Source organism: Acomys minous (genome assembly GCF_964271855.1).
Source record: "Acomys minous genome assembly, chromosome: 5".
In the NCBI taxonomy this organism is placed as follows: Eukaryota; Metazoa; Chordata; class Mammalia; order Rodentia; family Muridae; genus Acomys; species Acomys minous.
Genome location: NC_140494.1, coordinates 24,896,829 through 24,919,856, shown reverse-complemented (window position 1 = coordinate 24,919,856; position 23,028 = coordinate 24,896,829). Strand labels below are relative to the sequence as shown.

At 39.3% G+C, this 23,028-nt stretch overlaps 1 protein-coding gene across 2 annotated transcripts in view; it reads right to left on the bottom strand.

The window, feature by feature from the left end:
- LOC311597707 (uncharacterized protein) overlaps nucleotides 1-22,450 on the bottom strand; it is a 36,603-nt gene extending 14,153 nt beyond the window's left edge. Inside the window, exons 1-8 of one of the 2 annotated variants that reach the window (XM_084781991.1) lie at nucleotides 21,844-22,450; nucleotides 19,764-19,878; nucleotides 19,199-19,372; nucleotides 14,439-14,545; nucleotides 12,933-13,070; nucleotides 10,837-10,898; nucleotides 8,549-8,579; nucleotides 4,660-4,732 (exon numbers count right to left, since the gene is read on the bottom strand). In XM_084781991.1, the coding sequence (XP_084638117.1) occupies nucleotides 4,660-4,732; nucleotides 8,549-8,579; nucleotides 10,837-10,898; nucleotides 12,933-13,070; nucleotides 14,439-14,545; nucleotides 19,199-19,372; nucleotides 19,764-19,878; nucleotides 21,844-22,109 (966 nt within the window). In that variant the 5' untranslated portion in view covers nucleotides 22,110-22,450. The remainder of the gene's footprint in view (nucleotides 1-4,659; nucleotides 4,733-8,548; nucleotides 8,580-10,836; nucleotides 10,899-12,932; nucleotides 13,071-14,438; nucleotides 14,546-19,198; nucleotides 19,373-19,763; nucleotides 19,879-21,843) is intronic. The other variant, XM_084781992.1, reaches the window with a different exon arrangement.
- Nucleotides 22,451-23,028: the final 578 nt, after the last annotated feature.

The following is a 23,028-nucleotide window of genomic DNA, read 5'->3' as shown; positions in this document are numbered from 1 at the left end:
GCTGAGAGAACATATGACGGCTTTACACCAACATTCTCTATGTATAAAACCTACTTCCTACCTTCCTCTGGCCCACTTTCAGGGTTTTCTTTCTTCATTATTGTCTCCTGTGAAGGGGGAGTGTCATTGGATCCTTGCTCCATTGCAGTGTTCCCAGTCCAACTCTGTTAAAACACGTTACAATCAAGCATGTTCTCTGAGCTGGGGAGGCTGGGGAGGGGTAAGAGTACTTGCTCTACAGGCATGAGCACCCACAATCAGGTTGCTGACATCCATGCACACACCAGGATACGGCTGCACATGTGTCTGCAACACTTCACTGCAAACTGCATGGCAAATAAAAGGATCACTGGACCCTGAATAATATGAGACTCAGTCTCTGTTCAGTGAGAGGCTGTGTGACAGAACAGGACATGCATCGTCCTTCTCCAGTCTTTGCAGATGCAAATGGGCATGCATGCTCACGCTATGAAGTGCTGTTCCCTGGACAGCTCATGGCTATGGCAACCATGGAGTCACAACAGCTGGTTTACCTGCAGAAGCTCTATAAGATGAAACCCATCCAGTATAAATGGTGCAGATGAGCTTCAGGCCCCACTGCACAGCAAGGAGCTATTGACAATGAATATTTGCCAAGACATGGGGGGTCCTTTGAGGATATGGCTAATAGTAGGTCTTCCATGCCCCCGTGGATGGTCCCTAACTGATGCATATATGGAAATCAGTAGGTGTAGCAGCTCATGACCCCCCAAAAGAAGACGTGATCTTGTTATAGGCACGGGGTACATAAGACTAGCAAAAAGAATTATGGATATTATATTAATACAAAGCAATATAAAAATATATGAAACATTTTGTATGAATTTGTTGTATATGTGTGATGTACATAGGACAAAAAGTGGGGCGGGATACTGAACTCAGGTACCTATTATGCTGGTTGGTTTTGTGGTTTCAATGAGAATGGCTCCAATAGGCTTATATATTTGGGTGCTTGGTCCACAGTGGGACTGCTTGGAAAGAATTAGAAGGCATAACATCGTTGGAATAGGTGTGGCCTTGTTGGAAGAGGTGCGTCATTGAGGGTGGGATGTGAGGCTTTAAAAGTCCATTAAAGGCCCTCTCCCCACTCCCATCTTTCTCTCCCCTCTCCCCCCTCTTTCTCTCCTATCTCTTCCTTTCTTCTTCTTCTTCTTCTTCTTCTTCCTTCTTCTTCTTCCTTCTTCTTCTTCCTTCTTCTTCTTCTTTTTCTTCTTCCTCCTCCTCATCTTCCTCCTCCTCCTCCTCCTTCTTCTTCCTTCTTCTTCTTCGTCGTCCTCTTCCTCCTCCTCCTTGGTCATCGTCGTCGTCCTTCTTCTTCTTCTTCTTCTTCTTCTTCTTCTTCTTCTTCTTCTTCTTCTTCTTCTTCTTCTTCTTTCTTCTTTGTCGTCATTGTTATCCTCCTCTTGCTCCTCCTTCTGTCTCCCCTCTCTCTCCCCTCTCCTCTCTCTCTCTCTCTCTCTCTCTCTCTCTCTCTCTCTCTCTCTCTCTCTCTCTCTCAACAGGATGTAAATCATGCCTGTCTACTTCCTGCCATGATGGTCATGGTCATGGATTAATCATATAACCCTGTAAGCAAGTCTCCAATTTAGTGCTTTTTTTTTTTATAAAGGTTGCTTTGTTCATGGTGTCTTTTCTTAGCAACAGAACAATAAGTAACACAGTGTCTTTTTTGTCAACTTAACACAAGCCAGAGTCATCTGAGCATAAGGAACTGCAACTAAGAAAATGCCTACGTAATATTAGGTTATAGGCAAGTCTGCTTAGTATGTTTTGATTAATTATTGATTTGAGAGGGCCCAATTTACTGTGAGTAGTTCAAACCCTGGGCAGGTGTTCTTGGGATAGATGAGGAAGCAGACTAAACAAGCTGTGAGTTGCAAACCAATAAACAGTGTTCCTCCATGGCTTTTGCTTCAGTTCCTGCCTTCAGCTTTTCCATAGCTTGAGCTCCTTCTCTGACTTCCTCAATTATCCTTGTCTAGAACTATAAAATAAACTCTTTTCCAAGTTGCTTTTTGTCATGGTGTTTTATCATAGCAATAGAAACCCTAAGATGTTCATTTATGTGTATAAATATTTACATGGCAGTTGAAAACTATACTACTTTAGTAATATAGCATTAGTACTCTTTTAGAGCTCATGAGCTTTCAACTCAAGCATTCTTTTTCCTTTTTTAAAATATATTTTATTAATTTATTCATATTACATCTAAATTGTTATCCCTTCCCTTGTATCCTCCCATTCCTCCCTCCCTCCCATTTTCTCCCCTCCCCTATGACTGTGACTGAGGGGGACCTCCTCCTCCTCCTGTATATGCTCATAGGGTATCAAGTCTCTTCTTGGTAGCCTGCTATTCTTCCTCTGAGTGACACCAGGCCTCCCCATCAAGGGGATGTGGTCAAATATAGGGTACCAGAATTCATGTGAAAGTCAGTCCCCACTCTCCACTCAACTGTGGAGAGTGTCCTGTCCATTGGCTAGATCTGGGTAAGCGTTCGAAGTTTACTGCATAGATTGTCAACTCAAGCATTCTTTACTAGTTTTACATGTATGAGGCATGAGTTCCTCTCAGCTTGGCAGGCTTTGGGTCCAACTAGACAGCTATCGGTTGGCCCAGGATAAGAGTGCCTTTCCAGTCACCACAATTGCTGTGGTTCTCAGTCTTTACAGCTGGGTGAGACTGTAGATAGATTTTCTCCCTCGGCAGCTTGGATAGCACCTTCCACACTGTGAAAGCCATCTGTTATGGAAGACACTTCTAAGTGAGTACAAGCACGGCTTCTCAAAATTGTGAAACTGAAGTGTGTGGTATCTTTGGCAAGGGGTTTTACCATGGTGTTCTGGCAGGAAACTATTATGAATGCCTTATGGTTGCATACCAGAGGCCCAAAGCCCCTCTTGGCTGCTAGTCCTTCTCACCAGAAGACTTACCAGATACCAGATCCTTCCTTACCAGAAACACTGCAGCCTGCCTGTGTGGCATGGGGATGCAGGCAAACTCCTGTGATCACCTAACCAACCCTATAAATCCTTGTTGTCCTGAGGCTGAAATCTTTTAAGGACTAACACCTCCTGGCCCCTTTCCTTCCCTTAGGACTGGCTATGTTCCAGATCTCTCGAGAGATTCTCCATCCAGCCCACCTGGCTCAAGTACACAGGTAAAGCTACAAATGCTTCCCTCTCACCCCTTCGCTAGCCGGCCGCCCAGAAGTTGCCTGTGAGAGACCATGACCTCCTCCTTGCCCGTCTCATTCCTCTATGGGACTCACTAGTCCCAAGCCTACTCACCACAAGGCTCTCTCTCCAGCCAGCATAACTGCCTGGGGGATGCAGGTAAGTACACCCTTAAAGACTTACCTAGATCCCTTTAGCTGCCTGCCAGGGACCCTTCCATTGCCCTATCTGGACTCGTTACACTGCCAGGAGAAACTCATTCCAATGTCGTGTGTGTGTGTGTGTGTGTGTGTGTGTGTGTGTGTGTGTGTGTGTGTGTGTGGTTTTAAAAAGTAAAATGTCTGATCACTTACAATAAATTTGTCTCACTTCAGCCTTGCTGATGCCCCACCTCCAGACCCGCCTGGTTCTCATGCCCTCTGACCATAATCAGGAGACCCTGGTTCTATAAGTAAACTCTAGTGCTGACACCTTTGCATACCTCACACTCGTTTCTGTTTCCCACAATTTTAGATGCCATTGTATAAAATAAATATGTGGCCAAGTTCTTATCAGAGACATTGCTATGATAAAACATAAAGTATTGTAAGAGCTACAGGCACTATTCTATTCAGCTAGTAGAACACACGTGTCTTAAATAACTTGTACCGTTACATGTCGGACCTGAAGAGACTCTCAATACGCGGTCGTCACGAGTCTTTCATTCTAGAGCTGGGTATTATTTGGCGATATCCATGTATGCCCAGTTTCATCGAGAGTTTAATAGAATGGCTAGAACAACCTGATAAAACTAAATTCCAATACTAATTTTAAGAAATAAAATTTGAATTTCTAAGTGTTCATAATGCATATTAATTTTTGTAACAAGAGAACAAATGAGAGAAGTACATATAAAGATCTCCTAAAAAGTACGATATTTTCATTAAAAGTCCAACAAAGAACAAAGAACTATATTCAAGCATATATGCTCTAATATACATAGTTTTGAAACTAAAGCCACCAGGGAGACTAATTGATTAATTATCGATTAACACAATAATTTGATATGCTAAGCATTTATTAAAGCATAGGAATTGTGGTAGCTGTGTTAGTACTATTTAAACATCATATTAAGTTTCAGCTATCAAAAAATGCTTGCCCAAACCTAAGATTTTCTATATTGTGTGAAAAGTACCAGTAGTATAATTTTCCTAGTACTATGAATTTTCACCCTATTTTCAGTTGCTAGTACCTCAAAATATTTAGTATTCATCATAGTAAAGATAATTACATACTTTATATAATATATAATTTATATAAATGCACATTTATATGTAGCTTATGATTTATGTTTTTCTGTCCAACTTTTCAAATAAGATGATAGGTAGACCACAACTAAACTTTAAATGTACATACTATAGAAAACAAGTTTCAGCACAGTAAATAATTTCACAAAAGACAATTTACCTTGATAAAGCTATGCCATCTATCCCTGAGTGGTGTAAATAAGGTAATTCCTGAAGAAGATTCACTTAGAGTTCTGTAAAGCAAAACGCACAAAAAAATGGGTAATTGAAGCTATTCTAAAGTATGGCAAAAGTTCAGCTGTTTGAAAAGTTATTATTTTTTGTGCAAATCTAAGGGTTTCAAAGGACCATCTAGCTACCTCATTCTGCCTTGTCTCTCAATCAATGAAATAGTCAATAAAAACTCACAAATTCTTGGAGAAGTCTGAGATTTTATGTTCAAAGTTGCATGTCTTGGGGCTGGGAATGTGATTTGGTAAGCAAAATGCTTGCTGCACAAGTGTAAGGACCCGAGATCAGGTACTCTGAGCACATGTAAAAGCCAGGCATGGAGGAATTTGCCTGTCACCCATAAAAGGCGGTAGAGGTAGAGGTTTGTAGATGTGCAGATCCCTCTAGCCAGCCAGTTTAGCCAAAATAATAACCATGAGGCTCAGAGAGAAACTAAGTTGGAGATCAATAGAGGTGCTCCCACCACATAATAATCCAAACACTAAATATGCAGAACAAGAAAAATACTAAATGTTGCAAGGGGAAAAGGTCAAGTAACATATAATGGCAAACCTATCAGAATCACATCTGACTTCTCATCAGAGACCATAAAAGCCAAAAGGACCTGGGCAGACATCTTGTAAACCCTAAGATACCACAGATGCCGATCCAGACTACTGTACCCAGAAAAACTTTCAATCGCCATAGGTGGAGAAAACAAGATATCCAATGACAGAACTAAATTTAAACAATATCTATGCTCAAACCCAGCATTACCGAAGGTAATAAGAGGAAAACCTCCTACCCAAGGTGGTTCACTGCACACACACACACACACACACACACACACACACACACACACACACACACACACACATACACAAGAAAGAAAGGAAAGAAAAACCCACAGAATATATATATATATATATATATATATATATATATATATATAAAAATTCATAATAGCAAAACCAAAAACAGACAAGCACACAGAGTTCCACAACCAACACTAAAATGAAAGGTTCTAACAGTTACTGATCATTAATATCTCTTAACATCCATGGTCTCAACTCTCCAATATAAAGACACAGACTTAGAGAATGGATGTATAAACAGGACCCATCATTCTGCTGCATACAAGAAACACACCTCAGCAATAAAGATAGACATTGCCTCAGAGTACAGGGCTAGAAAAAGGGTTTCCAAGCAAACGGACCCAAGTAGCAGCCCAAAGTAGCCATTCTAGTGTCTAATAAAATAGTCTTTCAACTAAAATTAATCAAAAGAGATCAGGAAGGACCCTTCATACTCATCAAAGGAAAAATCCACCAAAATGACATCTCAATGCTGAACATCTATGCCCTAAATACAAGGGCATCCACATCTGTAAAAGAAACATTACTAAAGCTTAAGTCACACATCGAACTCCACACATTAATAGTGGGAGACGTCAACAACCCACTCTCAACAATGGATAGATCAAGACAGGAACTAAATGGAGAAATAATGAAACTAACAGATGTCATGAATCAGATGGACCTAACAGACATCTACAGAAGTTTTCATCCAAACAAAAAAGAATATACCTTTTTCTCAGAACCTCACAGAACCTTCTACAAAATTGACCATATAGTCAGTCACAATGCAAGCCTCAACAGATCCCAGAAAATTGAAATAATCCCTTGAATCTTATCAGACCACCTTGGACTAAAGTTGGACTTTGGTTCACAACAACAGAAATAAGAAAAAGAATACACACACATTTAAACTGAACAACTCTGTCCTCAATGACAACTGGGTCAGGGAAGAAATAAAGGAATTAAAGGCTTCCTAAAATTCAATTAAAATTAAGGTATAACATGCCCAAACCTATTGAACACAATGAAAGCAGTGCTAAGAGGAAAATTCATAGAACTAAGTGCCTTCAAAAAGAAATTGGAGACCATAAAAGCAACTTAACAGAACACTTGAAAGCCCTAGAAAAAAGAGAAATAGATACTCCCAAGAGTAGTAGATGGCTGGAAATAATCAAACTCAGGATTGAAGCCAATAAATTAGAAAGAAAGAAAGAATTCAAAGAATCAACAAAACTAAGAGATAGATCTTTGAGAAAATCAACATGATAAACAAACTCTTCACCAAACTAAGAGCTGGAGGAAAAATAATCAAATCAACAAAATCAGAAATGAAAAGGGAGACATAATGACAGATACTGAGGAAATCCAAAGGATCATTAGGTCTTACTTTTAAAAGCCTTTACACCTCAAAAATAGAAAATATAAACGATATGGACTATTTTCTTGTTAGATTCCACTTACCAAAATTGAATCAAGATAAGGTAAGTTATGTCACATTCCTGTCTACTATAGAGACTCTTGTAAGTGGCTCAATTTATTTTAAAATTCCACAGCACTAAACTTTGCCAGCTCCAAAAATTAAACACAAAATAAAACACATATGTCAAGACTAGTTTGAAACCTATTTTAATATACATTTAAATAATTTAGTACAATTGTAATTATCTTGTAGTGTTTAGTTCTGTATTATCTTTATCAACATTGTCACAAATCTCAGTATTTTTACCTTTAAAACCGTGTTCCCACTCATCCCCTGTTGTTCTTTTACAGCTTTCTTTCCTCTGTTAATTCTATGTTCATCTTTATTTTGGCCTAACTTGAAATTTTCACCCTTCTCCTTCTTTCTGATCACTAGAGACTCACCTCACTACCTGTTTGTTATTAAAATATCTTACTACACACTGATGGGTAAGGAAGAGGACCTTATAATTAATGGGAATAACTTTAAATCTCATTTTGTCAAATTATTACGTCCATAGAAGACAGCTTATTGCCTTTGAGTTTTAGGTGCTCGGCAGGAACAACCATTTGCTCAGGATGTTCATGTTTCATATCAGTTTCCAAGATTTCTTAACCCTCCCACTTCCTCCGTTTTTGTCTCTCTACCAACTAAAAAATGAATACGTGTCTAAGAGAAATTGAAAACTATACAAATAGGGACATAAAGAAAAGTAAAATATACAGCAAAAAACTGGCAAGTGATAGAGGATAAAGGATAGAAAACAGAGAAAGAGAAAACAAGTGATATGCACATGGAAATATACATTTATACTGTCCTTTAAACAGAAAACAAATATAATAAATATAACATGGTCACATGCACTTGTGCTTTAATTCTGGTAACATAAATCACCCCCTCCAGGACTTACTTCATCTTGATTTAGGATAATTTTCATGCTTAAATGAGATCTGTCCTAAAACTATGATGGTAATACTATTTATTGAGTAATACTGCAATTATCACAAGGGTTAGGACAAACTATGATACTGTCATGAGGTTTCTTAGTAAGCTGAAAAGCAGAAATCATACAAAGCAATAATTGCCTTTCTGAATTGATCTTTTGGGGAACTGTATCTTGACCACTGGTACATAGGACCCTCTCAATTAATGCGAAGAAACAAGAGAATGTGCTTCTCTCTGAAGAGCAGCATCCGTAGAGTCTTCTGGGGAAGAGCTTTGGCTGAAAGTCTGGTTATACTGAAAATTACAGTTTACAGTGAGAGAAGGAGCCAGGAAAGCTGACATTCAAATTATGGGACCACTACTTCTTAATCATGGATCCAACTAAGAAAACTATGAATGAACCAATTATTCAAATTATAGTGTCACATAATTAGAAAAAAATGCTATAATTTCACCAGTGCTTTAGAAAACTATTGCTATAAATCTAGCACACTATTCTACAAATATTCTACAAATAGCATTTTTAAGCATTTCATAGTCAGTTAAACTCTAATTTTTAGAAACTCTATACATCCTACCTGAATAAAGAGAAGTCTTCCGAACAACGTACTGTTAAAGAAAAAGGTAAAAATGTTAAACTGTAAAGTGTTTAAAAATGTAACATATAACTTCTACAGTGAATACTAATTATACTGCTACGAAGCAATTAATGCAACAAGAATACTTACTATTCTTTTCTACTTGTGAACAAATGAGGTAAAATTAAGTTTATTGGTAGCCCAGACATCAACGCAAACCGTCATTTACAGCATAACCAGACCATCAATCAAAACTCTGTCACAGAAAACTCTATGGGTGCTGTGCTTCAGGGAGCTTTTAAACACGCTCTTGGGAGTTAGCATGAGAGTAAGTTCCCAAGGATAAAAGAATTATGTGGTAAAAAAAAAAAAAGAATTATCTGGTATAGAATTGCGTGTGTGTGTGTGTGTGTGTGTGTGTTTAAATGTAAAAGATGTATATATATTTAATATAAAATATGTGTATAGAATTATATATTTATTTGAGATATAACAATATATAACTATATGTACATATATATACAATATATAACAACAATATAACAAGATATAACAATGGGAGCAAATTTTTTTAACCTACATAAAACGTGCAACAAAAAAAGAGAAAATAATACATGGTTAAACTTATTGTTATTTCTCATGAGAAGGAAAAAAATCAACTTATAGAAAGTGAGGCGTCAGTGGTTTAACAATTGTTCTTCAAAAGCATTAGGATAAATATGAACATGGGGCAGGGGTCGTGGGAAGATGTTGTTGTGGGTAAAGTGCTTCCTGTGAAAGTATGAGGACCTGAATTTGGATCCCAGAATCCACATAAAAGATGAAACAGCAGTGTACATCTGGTATCCAAGTACCAGGCTAGCAGAGACATGCAGACCCTGGTGGCTAACAGGCGTAGACAGTCTAGCCATAAGAGTGTTCTCTAGGCCCAGTGAGAGATTCCATCTTTAAAAAACATGAATAAAGTTGATAGCAATAGGAAAATACGTGGCTAAGTACACCTATGCAGATATGCATAACACCACACACACACACACACGCACACGCACACGCACACACACACACACACACACACACACACGTACATGCGTGCACGTGCGCGCAGACCAACAGAAACATGGCAAGCAGTAGCTCTGAGTAAGTAGTTGAGTACTTTCTAGGCGTATGGGAAGCTCTCAGTACAATTTTTAACACCTCTTCCACAGTGATCCCTAATTATTTGGGAGGAGGGAGTCTTGTACAGATGTCCTGTTTAGGCTTGAACACTCTGCAGTCTCTTGTTCTTCTCACCTTGATCAATTATAAGTATCCACATTAACCATGTTTACTACAAACAGAAATAGATATGCTAACTTATGCATATCGTCACTAGGAGTTGGTTTAACACTGTGGCCATTTAGCACAATGACAATAGTAGATTCTTTGATCTACCTACCCACAGGTTCTTGACCCTGATTGGTGCCGGATATAGGTTTCAACTTGTGATGTGGGCTTAAATTCAATTAAAAGTAGTTGGTAACTCCTGTGCCATTTGTGCCAGTACTGAAAGAGTGTGTGTGTCTTGCCAGGCCAGTCACTGCTGTTTAAGATGGAAGATTTTTTAACTCTCTGGTACCATGCATAGCATCTTCTATCACGTGAAAATTACCACTAGAGATGAAACTTTCAGGTCAGTAGCAGCTTGATTTCTCTGTGTTAGGTGACTCAAGTATCTAATGTCTTCATCATCAGTGTCTTTTTTTGCTTTGTTTCTTTGTTTTTGTTTTTAAATAATGATTCATTTATCGTATACACAGTATTTTGCCTGCATGTATACCAGAAGAGGGCAGCAGATATCATTATGGATGGTTATGAGGCACCATGTGGTTGCTGGGAATTGAACTCAGGACCTTTGGAAGAGCAGCCAGTGCTCTTAACCTCTGAGCCATGTCTCCAGCCCTTTATTATCAGTGTCTTACAGTCAAGTTCTGGAGAGCAGTCAAGAGCTCTGGTAACAGCCTGTAATGTTTGGAGCTCTAAGGGCCCTCACTGCCCAACAATTACAAAAATGGTAACCCATTTCCAGCATTAGGCTTTTTCATTAAAAAAAAAAAAAGGAAAACAATAATATGGAAACTACTACAGTAAGAACTACCTACACACACATAAAAAGGGCTTAAACTGAATTATCTGTTAATAGGGAAACAAGAACCCTACTAAACACTATGGGCTACCAAACCCGATTTTTACTATGACTTCTATTATATAAAATAGCACTGCTAATGGCAATTTATTAACAGAAATCTTACCTCTATTGGATCTTTGGATATGATTAATTATTGAATTTTGATGGTCCAAAATAACACGGGCACTGTCATGTACAAATAAGGTAATGCGTAAAATTATTTTAATGCTTATAGAAAAACACTTAAAATATATAAAATTTAATCATATTTCAGACATCAGAATTATTATCCAAACTTGATACTGTGAAATATTTGTATTGAGCTTGTGAGTGTAGAGGGAACTAATGAAGATAAATGATAAATAAAAGCAAATACCACCATAGAAACTATGTAAGTATGACGTAATGAAATGAACTTTCTAGTAGCCCTGGGTCTTTAAGATCTGCTTGTTCTTAGACAGGGCTTTCCCTTATGGCAGCATTGACTGTCAACTTGGCATAGCCTACACTTATCCAAAAAAAAAAAAAGCCCCAATTTAGTAATTGTCTTTATCAAGTTGGTTCTGTGAGTGTATGTTTGGGGTGCTGTCTTGATCGTTAGAGGGATCTAGTTCACTGTGGGTAGCACCGCCCCTAAGCAGGTACTCCTGGCCTGTAGAAGAGAACTGGCCAAACATAAGCTTGTGAGAGAACAAAGAAGTATTTTTCAGTAGTTTATACTTCAAGTTCTTACTTTAATGCCTGCCGTGGCTTCCTCCAGTGATGCACTGGGACCTGAAATATGTGCCAAAGAAATCCTTTCCTCCCCTAGGTCACTTCGGTCATGGTGTTTATTAAAGCAACAGGATGAAACCAGGGTAGGCTCAGGACTTAAGCTTCTAAAAGTATTTTGCTACTTTAGCTCGTAATGTCGGGGTGGTATTAAATAACATAAAAATATGCACCAAGAAATAAAACAATGGTATAATCTGTCTGTTAATGCTGAACTGGTTTAGAATCCCTAACAAAACCCAATGTGTACTTCATATCTGGGTCTATAGTCGGTAAATTCCACGTACCAGAAATAATCCCTGTTTGGACATTTTCTGTAGTTTTTATTTCTAAACAAATTCTTTAAATTGTGTGAGAATCTGATTTACTATCATGACACCAATGAACCAAAAAAATGAACAAAGTAATAAATCTCAAGATTTGGGTTGGTCCATCTCTGTTCCTCTAGCCAATCAGAGTTTGATCTAGTAGATCTTTGTCAAAAGGATGCTTAATCCTGATTCTTATTTCCAACTAACTAGGAAGAATTAACCCTGTTTTGTTTCCCAACTCTCAGCCATCACTGCTAAGCTCACATACACGAACGCAGCACTAACTGGATCCAGTAGGTGTTATACAGATATGTGTAACAATAATGGTCATAGGAAACATAATGACTTTGAGACGGGTGAGAGGGACCCAGGAAGGGGTTGGAAGATGTAGACTGAGTTGTGGGGACGATGTGAATACAGTGTACTCAGATACGAAAACTTAAAATGTTAAAACTAAATAGTGGACACCTGTTTTTAGCTTTGAAGGTGCTCGGTAATATTCTGATAAAGAGCCAAACCAGAATCAGTAGGCAGTCCTGAAGTTTAATCAGTAGTGGACTGAAAAATCTGTTGTAATAAACAGCACCACAAAAATAGAGTGGGTAGAAAAAAAAGAGCACGACAAGAATTTCCCCCTTTCTTTCCCACAAGGGAACGAGGATCCACTTTGACCTCGATGGGCCTGAGGGACCTCTCATGTTCTTGAGCATTCGAAGAGCAGGATGCAGAAGAAAGTTTCCAGGGCATGACGAGATTTTGAGACTACACGGAAACTCAGGAATGTAAGGACGTGACACTATCCATCAGCCATGCGCAGAGGCTGTATGTGGAGTGAAATGTAATGTGCTAGGGTCCCTAAGGATGAGGACCTAGCTACATCTCAGACAGGAGTTAGGGATGCAGCTTAGGGATAAGTGTTTGCAGGGCCCTGGGGCTGGATCATCATCGCCTCAGACAAGTCCTAAGACTTTACAGCTCATCTATTCCCACCTTTGACTTTGGCACAGATGAAGTGCACTAACACACTGTCATTTACAAACTGCTTCAACTAAGCAATGGAACCTGGTCCTGTGTAAAAGACAATATTGCTATTATTATGAACCTAAATCTGATCCTGACTGGCATTTAAAACACTTACACTTTACGACGGCCCATAACAGCGTATCTCAGTGCACTCCAACTGAAGCAATCTTTAAAAAATACATCAATGTCAAGCTTAAGCAGAAGGTCAACAATACGTTTTGAGTCTAATTTAACTGCATACATTAATGTTGTTCTGAAAAGACACAGATGATGTCATTATTAGGCATTCTAATAAAATCACTAAACAGATAACTGAGTAGTAGATTTTACCAATTTTATGCCTTGCCTGTTTGCACACAGTTGAACACTTACTAACAGACACGAGGACATATTAGAAGCTTAAGGGCTCATTTTTTCAAAGGCTAAAAGAAGAAAGCAAAACCAGAGCCTCTTTCCTAAGTGGGATCTTATACAGTAGAATTCTTAATTTAATGTTCTGTTGGTGGGAGAAGTTTTTGCTCACATTATTGATTTAAAGTATAAAAATACTCAAGTCAAATATTCTTTACTTTTTCCTCTTTAGTCTCATGCAACATAATTTAAGTCAGCTAAATGTCAAGTAAAGAAAGCGTATTTGTATACTTAAAACCATTATAACAATGCTGTAAATAACCCATGCTAGCTACAGTTATCAGTGGTGATAGCCATTTGTTATGTATGGCTAAATATGATTTAATTTTGGAGCCATTCCTCAAGCGTATCATTATCTTCATAATATTGCAAGATGCATTTGGTTACAAATAGTGTTCATAAAACCACACAATAAAGTTGGAAAGTAAAACTCCTATTTGTCGCTCATTCAGTTATTTGAACTAACGTTTGTCCAATTTTAGCTATTTTTTTCTTTTCTCTACCCTTGTCAGGTAATGAGCAAGATAACAAAATTACAGAGATTAAAGGAAAAAGCTACAAGTATCTGGTAATAAGTATAAATACTTACATATAGCCTAACATCAATATTCTTTTTTGCAGGCAAATTAAAGCAAAGAGACACCCAAAAATATATATCATTTTCAACTCTTATTAATGCTCAAGGTATAATCTAAAGTAAATAGCTATAAATACATCAAGAATTTGCTTGGGAGGGGAAAGTCAGATGTCTTAGTGGGTAAAGGCACTTATTGCCGAGCCTGATGATCTGAGTTCCATCAGAGGTCCACACAGTAGAAAAGGAGAACAGACACAGGCAAGCGCTCTTTGACTCCCACATATGTGCCAGGGTGAACACCCTCATCCCCACCCCCACACCACCACATCACAAAATAAAATGTAATAAATAAATTAAAATATAATTTTTATTGTGAATAAATAATAAAGCCAAAAGTCTAAAATTTTAAACATCAGTCAACTTTTGAAGAGACTGGGGGCCTTACCGTCTATGACTGTTTTACATCACTCATTTCAAATAAGCATTTTATAATTGATGTATTATACCGGTATTTTTCAGCATATCATCAAAGTTAATCTTATTCTTCATATCAAATTGATTTTTATGACTTGAGTGACTGTTTCCATTCTCATATATCACTACAGTGGTTTTTTTTTTTAAATCAAAGGATACCTTTGCTGATCATCGGACACATGTATATCTGCTCCCCTTCTTATTAAAAATTCTGCCATTAGTAGCTGGTTTTCTTTGAGGGCCAGCAAAAGAGGACTGAAGCCATCCTGTTAGGAAACCAATGAATAATTCAGAAGCCTCCTCAGCTGAGCTGAAGATCCTGTAGCTGACTCTATAAGCATCCCTGTGTGAGCCAGAGCAGTGTGACAGCATTCTGTTCCCTCTCATGTCACCACAGTCCCTCTCCCTGCAGCCCTTCTCCATTACTCACACGAGCCCTGTCCTCTCCAAAACTCACTTGCGACATTTGCTGGTTTCACGAATCTTTGGTGCCTTCAGAGCATTTGTCGCATGGTATTTTTGGAGTCGTGTGATTGCTCCCATCTGAAGCAAAACCTTGGGGGTCAGGGAGGAGCTGGAGGTTTACCTCAACAGCTCCAGATACAAAGAGTAGCAAAGACTTTTCAGTATTTTGACCAATAAATGAAAAGTTCTATTCTTAAGAAAATATTTTGCCTGCACTCTAAATAAACCGATCCCTGACTTTCTGTTGAAAGGATGTGACGGAATGGTAGGGTTTGTTTAAGTTTTTAAAAGGCTGTTCAGTTTCACTCAATTCCTCTTTAGCCGTGCTTCAGTGAAGTAGGTGTTAATGTGTGACAGGGTGATTTTAGGTACACAATGTAGAGCATCTTCCCCACAGACTACAGCCATGTCAGGGGACTGTGGGCCCCCATCTGTTGTTCCAGGCCCTTCAGGCTCGTGATCCAAATGCCTCCCCAGGGAAGCAGACTCCACTTTAAAGGAGACAGACTTCAAAGCAACTCTGATTGCTTATTGCTAAATAGATCTGGGCTATTACAGGATGAAAGAAAATCATTTCAAGCATTGGAAAGTCCAATCCATGAATTCAGTAGCTACAATGATAATCTTGTGACAACGGTCTACTCCTACCACTATGATTTTTTAAAAGTGAGGTCTAAGTCTTATGATGTAGGCTGGCGTGTGTGAGCCTCCTGCATGAGTCTCCTCAATGCTAGCACTACAGTATTTTTAGTTTTGGCCCACTTTTGCTTCTGTGCAATCTGCTTTTCTTTTAGGTGAAACATAAAGCAAAAATAAAAAGGCAATACCTTGTCAATGAAAACTGCAATGCTTAGCCATGTTTTTACTATTTTTAACACAATGATTTCCTAAGTGACTAAGGCGCAATGCTCAAGAAAGAGACCAAATGTTGTGTGCAATGTGCACAACCTCTCTGACTACAGCTGTGATTAACCTAGTAGCTCTTACAGAGTTTCCCAATAATATTGCTATCTCTTATATTGCAAATAAAGTAAAGTGCGTTTTAAGGTGTTAAGTACTGAACCCACTGTCTGGTGGGTGCTAGGCAAGTACTCTCGCTGTGAGCCACATTCCCACGTCAAGAAATAATTGAAGGGGCTGGCGAGATGGCATAGTAGTTAAGGGCATGTCTTCCTCTTGCAAAGGACCTGAGTTCTGCTTCCGGCATCCTTGTCAGCTGCTTCAAAACTGCGACTCCAATTTCAGAGGAGTCAATGCTCTCTTCTAATCTCCTCAGACATTGCATGCACATCGACTCAGAACACAGCGTATGGTTAACTGCATAGGACTGATGGAACCAAGCAGGGGGAAGGATTCTCGTTGCTATGTTACTTTATTTTGTGGAGTTCAGTGTTTGCAGTGGCCGCTCTGCAATGCTCGGGCTCCATAAACACTCACTGAGATCTCATACCGCACAGCTTCAACTGACAAAACTCATGCCGTGTTAATGTTTTAATAGAAAAATCACGCTTGTAATTAATATTTGTTGATCTGACAACCTGAATCGTAGCAAAGAGACAGAAATCCTTTAAAAATTCCTCCTCTTTATATTTAAAAAGGAAAAACTGCACACGATGCATTTGTAAATGTCCTCTGACTTGTGATAGATACTTTAGAGTAGGTTCTGCAATTAAATCTGCTTTTCGGCTTCCCTACCCAGGAGGCAGGGCAAGAAAGAGGAGCCTTGCAGCAGTAGTGAAAAGGAGAGGCTGGAAGGGTGTGACGCTTCATCAAACTCCAGCACTTTCAGAAATGTCTCAAGCTTTTGAGATCCCATGGCTCTCATCTGGAAGCTGCATCGCAGCCGTGAAGTTACTTTCATTCCTAGGCTTTATCAGATTTTCTGAATCAGATTCCTTATCTTTAGAGAAGCCTATAATTAGAGATTTCAAAACTCGGCTGAGTTCACCACGATGCACAACTCTAGTTTCCAATGAAGGAAACCGATGATATAGCTTCAGTCTCCACCTCCACGCAGCCAACCACCTCCCTTTATCCTCTGGAAACATGATCATAGAATGAAGGAGACAGGCACAGTCACTGACTGAAAGCTCCATTTATCTGGGCAGAGGCAGAACATACCTCAGTAAATTCAAAATGCAAGTTGATTTCATTGATCTGCAAGTGCAAACTAACATATGTCTCATTTGCAAACAATGCTTTATAGAGTGGAGAGTGGAGCTTAGCATTTTATCTAAAGCAAACGATTTGATCCTCCCTCTGGCTTTTCTCATAATTTGCACCAACCATCCATAGTCTAGCATTGCCAGTCTTCCTAAAACGTAAAGAGTTGGTCCTGCTGATTGAGAGCTGTAGGATATCTACGTCACAGGGCGGCAGCAGCAGGACATCCAGGAGGAGTCCTGCTGAGGATCCAATGTTGTTTGGTTGAAAGAAGCCAGAGGCCTTGAACCAGACCAATGATTCATTGCAATGAACATTTGCAAGTGAAGATGTGTAAACAGAAGGGCATACGTCGGGACGCACTATGAAATACTACAGCTTCCATTATGGGAAGTTGTCTATGCTTTGCTTTCTTTGTTTTATTTCTTTGTTATTTTCCACTGGGGGGGGAGATTGCAAGGGTGGAGGGTAGGTACAAGGGGATGGGGAGATGAGTGGACTGGGATGTATGATGTGAAACAAGGAATCAATAGAGTTGAAAAAATGATATCTGTGCTGTGACTCCATAATTTCTTCTTCCCCAAGAATGGGAAAGAACCATAGCAATACAAATGGATTGGAAACATTTTCAAAATGATAAATGCTTCTAGGTGTTATGACCCAACTACATAATTTCTAAATTTTTGCATGCTGAATTAAAAAAATTATTTATTAATTATGTATACAGTGTTGCACCTGCATGTACCCTGCACACCAGAAGAGAGCACCAGATCTCACTATAGATGGTTGTGAGCCACCATATGGTTGCTGGGAATTGAACTCAGGACCTTTGAAAGAGCAACCAGTGCTCTTAACCTCTGAGCTTTCTCTTCAGCCCCCAAAATTTATTTCTTTATTATGCATACAGCTTTCTGCCTGCATGTATGCTTGCAGGCCAGAAAAGGGCAGCAGATCTCATCATAGTTGGTTGTGAGCCACCATGTGTTTGCTGGAAATTGAACTCAGGACCTTTAAAAGAGCAGCCGATGCTCTTAACCTCTGAGCCATCTCTCCAGCCCCCAACATGCTGCATTCTAAAATTAATATTCCTTTCTATTTATCTTTCTTCAGTCTTGTGCCTGAGAGATGAATGACTAGATTGAACGTCACAAGCATCAGAGTTTAAGATCATGCTGGTTTAGTGGAGTAATGGTTGTAGATCCTCCTGCAGAATCCACGACATTACTGAGTACTTCACTAGGTTTCCAATATCATCAGTTATGGGTGTATTAATTCCAATTAGAGAGCTGTTGGTTACCACCGAGGTATATGTGACACATTTAGAGTTATTGTGCCATGCTAGTCACTGATATGCCTCCGAGGCTTCATACCTAAATAGGACCATTGGTAGCTTCCCTCCTTTTTAAGCTTGCATGCCGTCTTTTGGTGTCATGAAAGCTTGTCCTCTGGGAGGAGGCATTCATGTCAGTTCCAGAGCCTCTGAGCTTTGTTCCTGAAGTGTATGGTGCTAATAATAGTCTAAATATACAGATAAGTATAGTCTTCACACCTTACCCAAAAAAAACTTCTTGCAACTGGCAGTGACCACTAGAAAAATCCACAACCAATCAAAATGCTGAGCCCCAATGGATATATTTACAAACACTCTCACACCCAAGGCTCAGAGAACATGTGGGAGGGGTGTTGAAAAGATTATGAGAGGAAAAAAAAAGATTCTGAGAGGATCAGGGAGTTTGATGTGACATTGTGTCTCTTAACAGTGTGAGGAGCTGTACTTGCAGAGTCTCACCAACAGTGCTGTCAAAACCAGAGCTGTATAAGGACTATACCAGTGGGCATGCCAAAATGGATACAGGAAAGTCCACAAGGCCTCCCCACACTAAGCAAATAAGTGCTGGCAACCAAAACATGATGAAAGTGTTTGAAATAGTCTTCATCATGGAAGAGACCATCAACTTTCTATCCAATACCAAATGGAATGCCCTGAAAACATATATACAAGTAATATTATAACTTTCACACAAACTCTGGTGCCCTATATTTTACCAAGTCCCCTTGATGGGAAGGCCTGGTGGCACACAGAGGAAAGATAGCAGGCTACCAAGAAGGGACTTGATACCCTATGAGCATATACAGGGGGAGGAGATCCCCCTCAGTCACAGTCATAGGGGAGGAGAGTAAGGGGAAAATGGGAGGGAGGGAGGAATGGGAGGATACAAGGGATGTGATAACAATTGAGATGTAATATGAATAAATCAATAAAAAAGAAATTCACATCATGTGAGCCTTACCTCCGTCTTTTCCTCGATGTCTGCTCCATAGGAAAGAAGAATGGCAGCAATGGATGGTTTGCCCACGTACACAGCATAATGCAGGGCTGTGTGGCCAGTCACATCCTTTATATTTGGGTCAGCCCCATGTTCAAGGAGTAAAGATACAATGAAATCTTCACACATTTGTACTGCCTGTTAGTATTGTATCAAAAACACATTGTCAGTGTTCTAATCTCTAGAAATTAAATGTAAATCTTCCATAATTTTCACCAAGTAGTGATGTGCTTTTTAAAAATTATTTAGTGTTTGGGTGTTTTGCCTGCTTGTTAGTCTGCCCACCACTTGTGTGGAGTGCCCTCAGAGGCAAGAAGAGAGTGTTGGATACCCTGGTGCTAGAATTACAGTTGTGAGCCACCGTGTGGATGCTGGGAATCAAGCAAATGCTGGAAAGAACAACCAGTGCTTTTAACCCCTGAGTCATCTCTCCAAGCCCCAATTAGTTATATTAAAATGTGGTAATCCATTTTCCTTCCAAGCGTTTCCATTAAATCCATCTCAGATGAATTTTATTAATTTGATCTACCTTTATCAATGGTGTCGTCTTCTGACTGTCAAGTGCATTAATTTCACAATTGCTTTCCACTAGGATATTTACTATTTCTTCATTTCCATAACAAGATGCAAAATGTAAAGCAGTTCTGTGGAAATTAGAGGTGTCTTTTGATTAAACCATGCTACCTCATAATACACAAATGCACATGTAATTGCAAATATCAAATTATATGCAATTCCTCTGCCTTGTTAACAGCTATTTTACTTATACTATCACCTAGAAAGCCACAGGACAAAATTTTGTAAGTAGTGACTGTCCTAGGTAGGGCTACTGTTGCTGTGATGAAACAGCATGACGAAAACAAGTCGCAGGGAGCAAAGGGTTAATTTTAGTTTCCACTTCCAGATAACAGTCCTTTGCTGAGGGAAGTCAGGGTGGGAACTCAAACAGGACAAGAAACATGGATGCAGGAGCTGATACAGAGTCATAGAGGAGTGTTGCTTACTCGCTCCTTCAGCCTGCTTTCTTAAAAAACCCAGAACCAGCAGCCCAGGGACGGAACCATCCACAATGGCCTGGGCCCTCCCCCATTAATCACTAACTAAGAAAATGTGTGTAGGAGTTAAGATGTTTTTAGGTCTAGATAGAGGTTTTGAGTTGGCAGAGATGAGATATGATAGATATTGATTTACCCTCAGAATTTTAGACACAGCAAGATAGGAAAGATGTTTTCTACAGGTTGCCAAATGCAATTAGCTAAAACACCTTGAACGTAATATTCATGTGATCCCTGATTGTTTGTGGTTCTTCTTGCTGTATGTAATTTTTCTACTTATGTGTAATAATATAAGTGTATATGCCAAGAAAATAAAGAAAGGAAGGAAGGAAGGAAGGAAGGAAGAAAGAAAGAAAGAAAGGTGCTCCACAGGCTTGCCTGCAGTGCACCCTTAGCGCAAACTGAGATGTGGTCCACTCTGATGACTTTGGTTTGTGTCTAGTTGACAAACTACCCAGCATAATGACAAATAGGTCATTGTAGGCAGCGTGTACAAAGCCTGGAAACCCACATCTCCAGACCCTTTGCAAATGTGGAGATGAGTGTGATTTGGGTAGATTTTACTCTGTGCATTCGTCCTGTTTGGTTTCTACTGTAAAAATTCACCAAGAATCATGAATTGGTGAAGAAAATGATAATGGACCCATGAGAAGCAGCAACTTTTTCATAGGAAAATTTAGAAGACTCTGATCTACCTCAATTTGTAAAAAAAAAAATTTGATAAGCAAGATGACATTGTTGCTTTGTAAATTGTGGGGTCTGCCATTGGGATATATTCTCTTCTATCAGAAATCATGAGAGATATGAGAAGTAATTTGCAAATGACCCAGACCTGGAAAAAAAAGCCTGTTGTGAAAGTGTCAAGTAGTGAATAATTCAGAACTCCAGGAAGGAAGGGATGGAGAAGCACATGAACAATATGAAAAAATCTCCTGAAGTATGAATAATACAGCCCTTACTATACTGGTGAGAAATAACAGCAGGAAAAAGAGGAGGACCCAGCACCTTCCCCTTTCAAAGTTTCATTGACTCTACCTCAGTAACAAACATGTAGATATAAGTAAAATAAGACAACTGATTTCTGACTGGATTTAAAGCCAGTTTTACAATTTGAATTTGATTTCAATAAGTTTAGGTATGAGGTAAATATATTATGAAGAATATTCCTCTCATGCAGCTTTCTAGTATATATATATATATATATATATATATATATATATATATATATATATATCACATCATGCCTCTGAATGTATACCTTAAAATAAAATACTGTTCCATTTGTTACGTAACACTTTCTAGTAGGTGATATATAGGAGATGTAAAAGGGATGGGAAACAAGCTAGAGCTCTGGGCTTGTGTGACTACTCATGAAGACAACGGTGGCACTGGGACCCTGCATAATGTGTAGATTTCCAGGGCTGAAGAGACTGCAGGGGTCAGGAACGGGCCAGGTCCTCCCACTGTCTTCAGTGAACCGGAACAGCTGGGCTTCTCCCACACCTCCCCATCTCCCCACAGGCGCTTATCCCTTGTCCACAAGCCCTCACTTACCTATCATTCTCATCCCTGTCATTTACACTGCACTTTTCCTCTCTTAAGAGACTCTGTACTGTATTTACTTTCCCTAGACACACTGCGGAGTAGAACTTGTTGTCAGGATCGTATAGCAAGAGATCGTATTTGCTTTGAGCCTCACACCTACATGCCAGGCAATCCTTCCATTCAATAGTCTTCCCAGGGCCATCACAGAAACCCAGTGGTGTCTTGGGATTTGCCTCAGAGGCGAAGAGCTTCTTTATGTTTGAAAATAAATACATCACTGCTTTCCTGCCCTCATGGTTTGTCACTTCTTCCTGAACTCGATGTTATCCTTTCATGGTAAACCTACCAACTCTTGCTGCCAAGTCCCAAACAGGGCAATCTGAGGTGTGAGCTGTGAAGGACAGACACAGCAGGCTGATGTAACAGTTGCCACCTAGCAACACTGGCAAGCTTAAGCACTTGCGTGTTGTCTCTAACACAGTGCCAGCTCAAGGAGGGAAATCTTGCTCCTCTCTATTGAGGCTAGCCAACAAAAAGCCAAGTACCAAATGTAGGCTAATTTGCTTTCAAATTGTTGGTCAGTGGGGTCCAATAGACCCTCCCCACAAAATACAAGCTATTCCCCTTCGGAACTTGATGTGAAGACCGTGTTGCTGAAGGCATCACATCTTTCACTACTTTCACACCACCTGTGAGTAATGACTCATGGAGAAATCAAGCTGACAAACATCTGAAGGCTTCATCCCTCCCGTCTAGCTTTCATGGTGCTGTAAGGTTCTGTGCATGCTGCCGAGAGAATAAAAGTCATCAATAATCACGCACAACTTTGACCCCTATGAGCTATCATAGTAGCTGATTGGGCAAGACAGGTCATGATGAAACAGCAGTACAAATAGTAAGGGGGTAGCAAACATCTTTCTAATTGGATTAAAGCCCAGTTCACAAGATCACCTGATAACCATTAACTGCGTCAAAAACCAGGGTCTGGATAGGTACTAGGTCTTAGAAGATAACCAAATATTATTATCTGCTAAATAGATATAATATTAAACTATCCAAGTTTTTATCTTTATACCCATAGATCAGGATTTTTCTCAATTCTCACCATAGAACCTTCTTTTTACAGTAGATGGTAATTAATTCTGAGACCCACAGCTAGTCGGCCTGCAGAGAACAAGAGATTGTTCTGTAAAT